The 14,094-nt window shown below is 36.3% G+C and overlaps 1 protein-coding gene across 1 annotated transcript; it reads left to right on the forward strand.

Annotated features, from left to right (window-relative positions):
- Positions 1–1,722: 1,722 nt before the first annotated feature.
- Positions 1,723–3,438, forward strand: LOC141716690 (ARS-binding protein 1-like). The gene is made up of 2 exons (XM_074518889.1): positions 1,723–2,761; positions 2,906–3,438. The coding sequence occupies exons 1-2, from the start codon at positions 1,723–1,725 to the stop codon at positions 3,289–3,291; spliced, it is 1,425 nt and encodes a 474-aa protein (XP_074374990.1). The 3' UTR covers positions 3,292–3,438.
- The last annotated feature ends 10,656 nt before the right edge of the window (positions 3,439–14,094 follow it).

Genomic DNA, 14,094 nt, shown 5'->3' on the forward strand with positions numbered 1-14,094 from the left:
GCCACAACTCCGGTTAGAATCCTCCCAATTATCCGTATCAAGCCACAAAGCAAACGTACCCGGGTAGGCCCTCTAACCTAGATCAAGAGCTTAAACAAATACAATATTTTCTAATCAAGCAAATTATCAAAGCAACAATCAAATCCGGGTAAATCCAAATACTACAAATTGTTCAGAAGCAAAGTACGAAAACAGAAATACTAGAATGCAGAGAATTACATGGGCAAGGCCCGAAAAGCTTAACAAAGCTGGAGTAAATCTAAAGTAAACTGGGGCTAGGACCATCATAAAGTTCCAGTTCACCTTGACCCTGCTCAACAGTGGATTTGCAAGAAGAAACTCCTGGATAAAGCTACCCCAGTTGGCCAGGGGATCAGTTTTGATGTGCCTCTCCGCCACGATTAAGGCCCGACGATGTTGAGTAAGATTGAACCTGTACGTATAACTCAACAATAATGGTTTGGATAACTCAACATAGGACAAGGACTTTGAAATAATCTATGTTCCACTAGGATCAGTACAGATTGGTCATTGGGTATATGCACAAAAGGTTTTGATAGCTGCAGTAAAGAAGACGTCAACAGTGATCCGTATGAAGTTCATTAATATGTTCAGGCATCGGAGGAATAAGGTTGAAGTCATTCGAAGCAATTGTCAGAATCAGTGTGAAGACCTCAAGGATTCCTAGTGTAGTTGGTTATATTTGGTAGAAATCTTAACAATGATTTATACGGGTATAATACGAAGGCCTGAGAGCAGAACTAGTCATCTGTGAATCAGACCCGTGCACTAGACGTCAGTGATCCGTGAAAGGGAAATGGAGTATTATTTTTAGGAACATTGTTAAGTAGGTTTTGTACTCGAGGAGTCTGGAAATATTTTGAGGTACAAAAACCCTGGATATTAGAAGGCTTGCAGATACAGAGGAGTACAACCCGAGAATTTACTGGATTTATATTTTAAATCAATGACTGATTTTATTAAATGAATAAATGAAAATTAATCATTTATTTATTTAGTTTAATATCACATTTGATTTTAAAATAAATAAATTAAAATTTGGTTTTTTATTAAATGAATAAATGAATCTCAAAACATTTATTTATTTAATTTAATATCAATATTTAATTTTCGGAAAATAAATTATTGTTTCATTTTTAATTAGATAAATAAATTATATTTAATTCATTTATTTATTTTAATATCAAATATTTTATTTATTTCTAGTCATCCAGTCGAACAATTGCTTGCAAATAAAAGGATCATACAGTAAAACCTCTATAAATTAATATAGTTGGGACCGGAGAATTCTATTAATTTAGAGAGGTATTAATTAATTGATAAATTAATAATTATTAATTTATAGAGAATTTTCGGTAGCAAACAAAATTAACTTTTGATTAAATTTTTATTCACATAAATTTAAATAAAATGAATTGTACAATTTATATTTTATACTTAATTCAATTAATTCAATGTATATGAATTTAGAAAGTCAATGTAATGTACAATATATTAGATTCAAAGTTCATGTAGTGTATAAGTTAAATTCATTGTATTTTACATAGAAAATATTTAATGTATATTAGGAAAATTCAAAGTACATGAATTAATTTAATTCATTGTATTTTACATAGAAAGTATTCAATGTATGTGTAGTCATAAAATATATTATATATACTATATATACTAGATTGGGGGAAAAATTATACAAACAAAACAATGGCTTCTCATCTAAAAGGTGTCACAAAATCAACAATAACGGATGAAGCAAGAAAAGCATTATGTGAATATAAAAGAGAAAATTCACCATGCACTCAAAAAGATCTCCAGTTGTGGCTCGAGAATAAGTTTCATCTAAAAGTTAGTCAAGGTACAATATCAAATACACTGAAAAGGTCAGCAGACTATCTTGCAGCTAATTACTTGGAGAAAAGAAAAGATATTAAGCGACATAAAACAGCAAAATATCCAGATATGGAGAAGGTTCTCTATGAATGGTTTCTCCAGTACCAAGATCGTGTTAATATGACAGGAGAGCTAATTTTAGAGAAGGCAAAAGAGACCATGAAAATTTTATACCCTCAACAAGATCAGGAGCACACTTTTTCTCAAGGTTGGCTTGAGAAATTCAAGTTAAGACATGGTATTAAGTCATTTCGTCACTTTGGAGAAAGTGGTTATGTTGATGTACAGGACATGGAGAAGAAACTGGAGTCTATAAGGGAAAAAATAAACCAGTTCCCTATGAAAGATGTTTTTAACATGGACGAAACTGGTTTGTTTTACAGGTTACAAGCTGATCACTCTCTTGCTACGAAACAACTTGAAGGAAGAAAACAAGACAAAGAAAGGCTCACGGTTGTTATATGTTGCAATGAAGATGGCTCTGAAAAAATTCCTTTATGGATTATTGGAAAGTATGCAAAGCCACGGTGCTTCAAGAATGTTAACATGGACAGCTTGAATTGTCATTATCGTGCAAACAAAAGAGCTTGGATGACTAGTGTACTTTTTGATGAATACATTCGTTGGTTTGATAGCCAAATGCAAGGCAGAAGAATTTTGTTTATGGTAGATAACTGTCCAGCACATCCAAAAAATATTGAAGGACTACAAAATGTTGAGTTGTACTTCTTGCCACCTAACATGACATCAAAAATCCAACCTTGTGATGCAGGAATTATAAGAGCTTTCAAGATGCACTATCGCAGGAGATTTTATCGTGGGTTATTAGAAGGTTATGAGTTGGGACAATCTGATCCAGGAAAGATTAATGTTTTGGATGCTATCAATTATGCAGTCGCGACGTGGACGACAAATGTAAAACAAGAGTCAATAGCAAGGTGCTTTCAACATTGCAAAATTCGTTCCATAGATGAAGTTTCGAGCAATTTAAATGAACATATAACTCCGGAAGAATACATTCATGAACTTGAGGTGATGATTAAGGATCTAGGTTATCGTAATAAAATGGATGTTAATAACTTCTTAGATTATCCGGGTGAAAATGAATCATGTTCCGAGGTCCAGAGTATAGAAGAGATTGCAAACACCATCCTTGAAAATAGTGTTGAAGATGATCTTGAAGACGATACAACACCGTTGGAGCCGGTTACACGTAAAGAAGCACTCAAGGCATCAAAAATGCTTAATAACTTTTTGATGCAACATGAAAGCACCACACCCGAGCTTTTGGATGCAATAAGGAAGATTAGGGATGAGCTTCATGTTGATTTAAATTATATGAAAAAGCAAACTACAATTGAATCATATTTTACAAAGATGTAATAGCTATATTTTTATGAATATAAGGGAATTATTAATTTATAGTTTTATTGGGACCATATTTTTATACAGGGTTTTCAAAAAAATTATTATCTTATTATCTTATCGAAATTGATCATTTTTTGAACTGGCCCAAGTCGGGACCGGACAAAATTATTAATTTAGAGAGATTATTAATTAATCGAGTATTAATTTACAGAGGTTTTACTGTAGTTGCAAAGAAGTAAACAAAAAGAGTTGGCAACAATAGTGTATAAAAGAAAAAAAAAGGAAGAGCAGCAAAGTAACAGCCCCAAGTGTCTTTTAATCAATTAGCAGGTTCTGTTTGTGTGATTCATTTTGTAAATTCAAATGAACAACTGAGTTCGGTAGTCAAACAAACCGCGGGCCCGCATGACACAAACAAAAGAAAAGAACTGGCAGATTAAATTGTTTGTTTTTCTAGCATATTTGACACGCGCGTGCGCGCACAACCTGCGTCCATCTTCTGTTACTTGTCGCGCGTGCAAGACAATCCCTCCTGGCGCGTCCCGTCATTTTCCTGCATAAAGAATTCCCTGTACCTGCATGTGCTTGTTCAGTAAAACAAATGAACATGTATTTCAGTTTCTATCGCCATAGAGCAGTGCATGTTGTGCTTATTCTGTTTATTCAATCAAAAACTAATAAAGGAAGAAACCAAGTACTTCATCAGGTCGCCATAAGCGAATGAGTGTCAAAGGGAAAAGGCGGCGGCAGTAATTGTTGTTATCGCAATAGAAGAGAAAAGCACAGATTGCCATAAACGTGTTCTCTCCTCTTGCACGTGTTCTTGATCGCCATAAAGAATTAATTGTGTACATATTGTTGGTTTATGTCCTGATCGCCACACTATATTCCTGGTACTAAAAAATGAAAGGACTGAAAATAGCCACGTAATTCTTTATCTCTCCTACAATTCTACCACTACAAAACCAAATTTGCAGCAGATTTGAAAAACAACACTTCTCAGCAAAAACACCATTAAAGCTCTGCAAAATTTTTCTTGTAGAGTTAGTTAATTTCATTTATTGAAATTAAGGAGAGAAGTGTTGCCCAATTTATTTCACACCATTTCATACTTTAACCTGTTGTGATCCATGCTTATATAGAGCAGGGTCATTGCAATTAATATTTCATATACAGGTTGATATATTGTGTTTGTGTTGTGGACCCCAAACTTCTGACCCGGGTAATGGAGGGCACCACAAAAATGCACAATAAAGGATCCGGACCGGGATAAAACAAATTCTACTAAAGAGGCACAATTCAAAAGCAAATAGGACTGGGATCGGGATCAAGAAATGAAGCAGGAGATCCGGATCAAGGGCCAGCATGTTCTGTAAATAAATTACAAGTCGAATGTAAGTAGGGTCAGGATCCGGAAAAACTAACGGAGCAAATAATCCGGATCATGAGCATATAAATAAACTACAGTCAATAAAAATGGAACCATGATCCGAATCAAGAGCCAGCAAGATATTAAACTACAAGTCAAAGGCAAATAAGACGAGGATCCGGATCAACAACCGGAGCAAATGATCCGGATCAAGCAACCAAGAAGGTAAAACTAAAAGAAACACATAATCCAGATCAAGCAAGCAGCAAAACCAGATAAATTCTAAAAGAAAAGGACCCGGATATATATGCTTAAAAAACTTACAACCGAGTTTGAAGAGTAATTTATGATTCATGAAGGTATCCCGGGTAGGATGGAATCCGAGAGAGTCACAAAATGCTCTCATTTGGTTCAAGGCCTGACCCTCCAGAACAGCAGTAGCAAATTTGGTCTGAATACCCTCCATCATGAAATAGGGCCAGTTGGCCAGGCCATAACCCTTCAACATTATGATTTCCCCATTCCAAAACTTCAAGGAAGTCTGGTGCATTATAGGCTTGGCTCTACCCGGGCCATACCCACACTCTGAAGCCCGAAACCTAAACTCATAAAAGGCTTCTGGCTCGACTTGGACAGATAGAAAATCTGGTGGAAGAGTTTCAAGGTGGGCAAGAATCCGGCTTTATTACAACAGGCTATGAACCAGGTCATGGACTTAATCCCGTTGGGGGTGATCTGCATCGGGGATATCTTATAGACATGTTTGCAGAGATGCTTTACAAAAATGTGGCAACGGGGGCTCCACCCGGATCTAAGGTGCTCCATCCATACCGGGACAAAACCATCTTCCGGGCGGTGATAGATCCTTTCTTCTGGTTCCGGCCACCTCCACTGGATATCTGGGGTCATTTGGAACGCAGCCCGGCCAGCCTCGTCCATCTCAGCCAGATCCGCCTCTGCATAAAGATCTTTTAACTGGTAGTAATCCCGGCTAATGGGGAACTCGGAGAAAACCCTCTCAAGAGCCTCCTGGTTGTAAACCCCGGGGTGGCCATTGGGTTGTCTATCATACCTAACCCTCCCATAATAAACGTCATTTTCAATATCCGTAGGCTTGACTACAAAATGGTATTTCACGTCGGTCCAATAGCCCTCAGAGGTGAAGGGGACCGAATTCTCTGGAAGCCTCTTAAACCAGAACTTTGAAATAATCTATGTTGAAGAGGAGGCCTTTCTAACCATCTCTAACCGGATCTGCGTTCTCTCAGATGAATCTGGGTCACTTTCCTCGCTTGCAAGACTAGGGTAACAATTGAAAGCTCTTCTAGGAAGCCTCTTGATCCAGACCATATACCTATTAAAGTTAAGGTGAGTTAGTCTAGATTCCTATATTTTTAAGTTTTTTGCTAAGCGGTCCGGATCAAGGACGTTATGTTAATATTTTCATAACCTAATGATCCGGACCGCTAATGCAAGTCCAACCCGGAAAAACATCAACGCGCCAGACCATGTAAACTATGAGCACAAAAACCACCTAAAAACTTTCGTGGTTCCAGATTCAATACCAACCCGGAAAATATAAGTCATGAACCCAGTTACGGATCAATCACCTAGACCCGGATCTGAAGCAACAAAACATAAATTTGACATCCTAAGGCATGTAATTCTACCCAGATAAACCACTAGATCCGGGTCTTGCACCCCCTACCCAGATCATAATCAAACCCTCACCCACAAACAATCAGTTTGAGAATCAAAAAGCAAAGCATAGAACTTTTACATATACATACACTTATCCTCGTCAAGAACACGAAGAACAACACCAAAAAACCCAGAAATTTAAACCCAAAAACACGAATTTCGAACTACAAACAAGCCTAAATTAACCAAAAACCATAGATCTGTGCGAGATGCAAAGCCAAACACAGCTAAACATGAAATCAAGCCAAGTACATCAAAACCAATTAGCAAATCGAGGCATGCAAGAACTTGGAGAAAATAACAACAAACTCGAAAAGAAAAACCGAGGAACAAATCGAAAAAACAAGTGAAGATCTTATAAGTTAATGGAGGATTAATGGTGAGACCAGCGAGACACGGTGGCAGAAATCGACCACAAGCACGATGCTTTACAGAAAAACGAGAGAGAATAAAGAAATTAACAAGTGACTATTGGGTTACTTTGTTGGTGAATAAAAAAGAAAAGAAGGAGAGTCAGCCTTTTATAGGCGTGAGAAAGGGCATAAATTCTTTTATGCAAATGCAAGAGTACAGTTAATTTTTTTAGCATATTCTCAAGCGGTCGTAGTTATTTTCTCTTTTCTCCATTATCATTTAGTAATTCTAATTTTCCATACTATCATAGGTGTTTCACACATGTCTATTTTGTATATTATTGAAACTACTCCAATCGCGCAGTTAGTAAGAAATATTGACTTATCTCAACCGAGTGGAATACGTAGACTTCTAGGTCTGTTCTGTTCCGGAAAATAATTTGTTTATGTTATTCAGTTTTTCTTCTGCACGTTCTGTCACAGAAGTTCCCGACCGTATTGGTGTTCCTACAACACATCTAACACCATCACAGCAGAGACTTATTTGTGGATGATCATCCCTATTCCGGTTTAATGGAGGATGATGTCAATTGTCAGGATGTCGGGTTGATGGCCAAGCATAAGATTGGTTATGAGAATGATCGTACTGACTCTGGACAGGAACATACCTTGAGGATATGCTATACTATTAGGAAATTTAGATAGATTAAATAGGCTACTTCTTGCTGGTACACCTGCATTGCAGAGGAGATGCAAATAAATACCCTCCAAGAATTATTTGGTGCTTCATGGGAGAAAGAAGAGAAATTAAAGGCATATTTTCACTAAAAAGGAGATACGCACTTGACCTCTTATTTGTTTCTGTAGGTAGACCAATTTGGTAAATTTAAGTAATTATCTATTGTGACTTTCTGTAAATTTGCTTTTTCTTTGTTAAGATGTTTTATAAGATGAGGGAGGAACTTGACTTTTTCAGTGTAAATTATGTATGATATATGTAATTTGTTTTTTTTGGGGGGGGGATGGATTGCAGAGTATTTTGAAACAAAAATGTATTATTTTTACTTAATTTAGGTTGACAAATATTATGTAAGCTTATATTTACTTGATAGTCTTAATTTTGATTAACCCATAAGTTCACAAGTTCTTGTTAGTGTATACTGAAAATATTTATTTGAAGTATGTGTTAGGAATATGTGTATTAGTTTGATGATAAGTTCAGCAAAACACTTAAGTAGAAATCTAGTGTTTGTAGCCGCAACGGATAAGACCATCTTGGCTATCCGTTGAAGGAGTAGCCTTACTTAGCAATAAGTTTGGTATTGTAGCACATCTCACTCTCTGGTTTCAAGCTGTAATTCTTAGATGTTGTTAGGCGATAATCAGTCATGTTGACAACTAATGGATGTACAAGTAGGAGGGCTAATTGTAAATATTTCATACCTTGTAATTTTGTATAAGTGAAGAAGTGTCAACTGATATTGAAGACCTTCAACGGATAAGAAACAAAGCTTCAACGGATGTACTGCTAGAGCATCAACGAATAAAGCCATCAACGGATGAAAGCTTCAACGGATGCACTGCTAGAGCATCAACAGATAAAGCCATCAACGGATGAAAGCTTCAACGGATGCTCAGTCTCATAGCAGTTGATAGTGACAGTTAACAAAGCTGACAGAGGCACATGGATTGACAGAGATGTGGTAGCCTATTTCAGGAACAGCAGAAAAAGCAGCCGTTTTTAGTCTGGTTCAAAATGGAAAGTCAACAGACAATTCCATATTACACTGGATAAAAATGGAACAGAAATAAGTGGAGAACTATTGTCTTATTGTACTTTATCTTTGTCTTCACTTGTAAACTTGGTGTTATATAAACCAAGTAGTAGCTAGTAATTAGATATGAATTTTCCCTGAGCTGTTTAGAAATATCAAGAGAGAAAATCATCTAGTTTGTACTAGGAAGCAGCTGTGATTTAATCACAGATTTTCTGAAATAACATATCTCTGGTGGAACAACAAATCCACCAGAAAAGTTTTTAAGTTCTTTGTGTTTATTTCATTTGTGTTTAAATATATATCTGTCTGCATCAGCTCCAAGCAATTCACACACATTTGATCACTCAAACACTTAGTCTTACAAATTGCTCAAAACTTGAAAAAGTTTTGAGATTTACATTCAACCCCTCCTTCTGTAAATCTCATTGTTAGTCCACTGGGAATAACAGTATGTACATTTATTTCTGGCCAGTTTATTTGAGAATCATTTGAATGTTTACATGTTGTCTAATATTATATATTGTGAACAATCTAGTATCAAATGGGATACAGAATATTAGATTGTTAAATACGGTTAATAATATAATAAGGTTCACATCACAGGTGGTGTTGGACAATCCACTGGTATGGCTGTAGTGTTATTTAGATTAGTTTATATTGACTAATAAATAATACTAGTATACTTTGTGTATATTGAACATGATCAAATTTAGAATTGTTCCCTTAATACTGATTAAGAAGGAGAACTAAGATTCTATGTTATTATTAATGCTTAGGTTCTTAATCCAGAAATAGTAATTGACACGTGTATATTATTTACATGCTTTGATTTATATATGAAATAATTCTTTTGAATTATATCATTATATTTTGGGTGATGGAATTATATACATGGTGGATATTATTTATTGAAGGAATCCATGTCCTGATAATATTCAGGTTAATGATGTCCCCTTGAAAGCTCAAAAAGATTTAATTATGTGAAACCCTGCAGGTGGAATTTATTCTGGCATAATTAAATAAAGGTTGAGTGGATGATCAAGGATAAAAGATATTATTTAAATAAATTATCAGTAATTTATTTAATTAATGGACATATGATATTTTAAACATGGGAAATTTAATAAGCAAATAATATTGGAACCGAATTAATTAAATTATGGTATTAGGAAAGGTAGTGCAAATATTAATTCTTTAGTGGATTGAATTAATATTTAATTACATTGGGTTAGGCTCAAGATGTAATTAGAAGGCCCAACCTAATTATCCATGGTCCCTATTGTAGCCTATATATATTCTTATTCTCTTCTTGCTTGGAATTGTGTGAAAACATATTGTAGCCACCAAGGAGCAAGAAGAGAGGATAACTTGAGAAGACGAAGGTCACACTTCGCTCAAGGGAATTTGGAAATACAATAGAAGAGCGTGGAATCAACCATTAACAAGGTAATCCTCTTTTCGTAATCTTTATCGTAAAACGTAGTAACACCCTAAGTCCGTGGTTCCCAACAATTGATATCAGAGCCTGGTAATGGATTCTACGTTTTATGATATAATGTCCATGTCGTAATTATATATGCGTGTATATAGTGTTTTGCTTGTATTGGTTTTGATGCAGGTTGTTAATCCACTATTATGGCCATGTATATTTTAATTATGTGTTTGGATCCCACGTGGTTTAATCGTGGTTAATTTTTGTTTTGGTTTCCACGTGGTTTAATCGTGGTTGTAATTTACACGAGGGTTGATCGTGTTAGAATAGATTTTACAAAATTAGTTTTGTATTAGATCTATTTTTTTTGTAATTGTTCCGGGTATTTTGTAATAGTTATGTGTGATCGGAAATCAATTCCGGTAGTTTTTTGTTCCGCTGTGCGATTACAAGGGGCTGCTGGGGCTGCTGCGGCAGCTGGGACTGCTAGGGCTACTGGGGCTGCTGGGGGCGTCGGGCGCGCTTGGGGCAGATTTTTTTTGAGAGCTGGATTTTTTTTTCAAGGGCCATAATAGTGGAAAATATATTTTAATTTTTTTCATTAAATTTTAATTATTGCTTTAATTTATTGATTATGTGTGTCGTTAATTATGTGTGTAATTCTTTTAAAATTGCATGTTTAACTTAATTAGGACGACATGGACATAAAATTTATTTATTGCTTTAATTAAATGTTATATGTTGCTAGAATTATGTGTGTATTTTGAATGCATGATTAGACATAATTATAATAACATAGGGCCCCATTTAATTTTAAAATTCCTCAATTTTAATAAAAAAAACTCTAAGTGGGAGAGGGAATTAATATGAAATTAAATCTCATGGTCTCCATTATTGGTTGTAGGTAATTTAACATAAAGACGAATATAAATTATATATACGTCACCCATCGTGGCATGTAATTTGTGGTGTCTAGAATGTTATAGAAATTACTAGAACAAACTTCTTAAATTAATAAATTTTGAAAGGAATAAATACGGATTTTCTTTATTTCTGATTTGGGGCGATTTTGTCAAAAACGGGTTCATCGAACTTGTAAGGCTGTGGGTTTTAAGCGAGACCGATGTGACTCCTCCACTACCTGGAAATCAAACCATTGATGAATATTGAATTGAAGTATTCTATTCAAGGCAAAATTACGAATATTGGAAGATATACACGCCACCCATCGTGGCGTACCAAGTTCCATAGATTTCGAATAATTTAAGATTTGATGATGGTATACACTTAGCTATGAAAAATAATATAGTCCACCCCAACGTGGCATATTGTTTAGTAATAGGACCGAAGTAACATTTAAACAAAATTAGGTGGTATACATGTCACACATCGTGGCGTACCAGAAGCTTATGGTGTTTAGATGTTAGTGCATTAAATTTTAATAATTTAGATCTTAATAATTAATGCACCCTTATTTATGTGATGTTTTTATGCATGATTCTCAGGATAAAATGGGCTTTAATCCACTATTCACCATACTTAAGGATAACAAACTTACCGGACCTAACTATATTGAATGGAAACGAAATTTGGACATTGTGTTGACTGCTGAGGAGTACAAGTTTTGCACTTATGAACCCAAGCCTGAACAGCCTGCTGCTGATGCTCTTGAAGATGAGAAAGAGTATTATAAACGGTGGATTAAGGCTGATGAGATGTCGCGATGTTACATTCTGGCAGCAATGCCGGGTGTTTTGCAGCATCAGCATCAGTCTATGGCCACTGCTTCGGATATGCTCTTTAATCTCAAGGAACTTTTTGGAGATCAGAATAGGGCTGCTAGGCAAGTAGCCATGAAGGCTTTAATGAACACTCAGATGGCTGAAGGCACACCTGTAAGGGATCATGTTCTCAAGATGATGTCGCGTCTGAATGAGATAGAGATCCTTGGTGCTGAACTTGACGGGGAAATCCAGATTGACATTATCCTTATGAGCTTTTCCAAGAGTTTTGAGCAGTTCCGCTTGAATTACAACATGAACAAGAGGCAGTATAGTCTCGCGGAACTGCTGATAGAACTTCAGGCAGCTGAAGGATTATTTCGGCAGAGTGTTCAAGTGAATGTGGCTGAGAAAGGTTCTTCCTCTAAGCCGAAAGGTATTAAGAAGAAGAAAAAGGCTCAGACACAGAAAGCTGTGAAGGCAGTGGGAGTTCAGGGTGGTGTGAAAAAGCCTAAGGGAAAGTGCTTCAGATGCAAACAGTCAGGTCACTGGAAACAGGATTGTCCTCTTCCTAAGAAGACAAACAATACTGGTATGTCTCTTTCTCTAGTTACAGAAACATTTATAGCGGCTATATCTACGAGCACTTGGTGTGTAGATACAGGAGCCACTGATCATATTTATAATTCTATGCAGGGGTTCTAACTATCCAGAATGCTTAGAGATGGTGAGATATACGTGTTCATGGGAGATGCTACGAAAGTAGCAGTAGTTGCAGTAGGAGTTATTCATTTATCTTTTGGTTCTGATAGGATTTTGGTTTTGAACAATAGTCTTTATGTACCTTCTTTTAGAAGGAATTTAATTTCGGTTTCTAAACTTGCTTTGGATGGTTATAATGTTTGTTTGGATCGTAATGTTTCTATTCTGATGAATAAATGAATTATATGTTCTGGTACATTGCAAGACAATTTGTATATAATTAATCCTAGTCAACCTGCACTGCAACTGCAATTTAGGGAATTGAACAACACATCTTCTAACTCTACTAAAAGAAAGGAACCTTCTAGTTTGAACCAAACATATCTTTGGCACTTGAGATTAGGTCATATTAACTTGAGGAGGATTCAAAGACTGGTAGTAGACGGGCCTTTAAGCTCATTGGCAGTGGAGCCATTTCCAGTTTGTGAATCCTGCTTGGAAGGTAAAATGACTAATAGGCCTTTCAAGGCAAAAGGGAATAGAGCCAAACAACTGTTAGAATTGGTTCACTTTGATTTATGTGGACCCATGAATATCCAAGCAAGAGGTGGTTATGAATATTTTGTCACTTTCATTGATGATTATTCTAGATATGGGTACGTTTATTTGTTGCACCGTAAGTCTGAGTGCTTTGATAAGTTCAAAGAGTACAAAGCTAAAACGGAGAAGCGGCTTAATAAAAGTATCAAGTCACTACGATCAGATCGTGGTGGCGAATACTTGCTTGGAGAATTTAGGGAATATTTATCAAAAAATGGGATAGAATCCCAATTAACTGCACCAGACACACCCCAGCAGAACGGTGTAGCAGAGAGAAGGAACCGGACTCTTTTAGAGAGTGTTAGATCGATGATGAGTTATTCGGATTTACCCAAGTCGTTTTGGGGACATGCCTTAGAGACCGCAGCTTATCTTCTGAACTTAGTACCTTCTAAGTCGGTTCCTAAAACCCCCTTAGAATTGTGGACCGGGGATAAACCGAGTCTAAGACATATTCGAATATGGGGTTGTCCAGCACATGTGCTGAACAAGAACGCGACTAAGTTAGAATCTCGTACAGAAGTAAGGTTGTTTATAGGCTACCCCATGGGAACGAAAGGATATTTATTTTATAGTCCGAAGAATCGGGATGTCATTGTTAGCACCAATGCAAGATTCTTAGAGGAGGAATATATAATGAATCACAAACCCATAAGTAGTATCGTTTTAGAGGAACTAGTAGGAGGGACAAATAATACCCATGAAGCTGTAGTACAAGTAGAACAACCACAACATAATGTACAACATATCACTAATACCGCACCAGTGCCTCGTCGTAGTGGGAGGGTTGTTCAACAGCCTGATAGATTCATGTTTTTGGGTGAGTCTTCAGACTTGGTCTCTGGTGAACATGATGATGATCCCCGTACATACGAAGAGGAAGCACAAGACAAAGATGCAGATCTTTGGCAAAAGGCGATGGAATCTGAGATAGAATCAATGTATTCTAATCAGGTCTGGGAGCTCGTGGAACCACCCAAAGGTATAAAACCTATTGGATGTAAGTGGATCTACAAGAAAAAGAGGGGATTAGATAAAAAGGTGAAAGCCTGGAAAACAAGACTTGTTGCGAAAGGGTATACTCAGAAAGAAGGTATCGATTATGAAGAAACCTTTTCACCGGTAGTCATGCTTAAGTCAATCCGTATTCTTTTATCTATAG

The sequence above is a fragment of the Apium graveolens genome, chromosome 4 (assembly GCF_009905375.1).
Source record: "Apium graveolens cultivar Ventura chromosome 4, ASM990537v1, whole genome shotgun sequence".
Lineage (NCBI taxonomy): Eukaryota > Viridiplantae > Streptophyta > Magnoliopsida > Apiales > Apiaceae > Apium > Apium graveolens.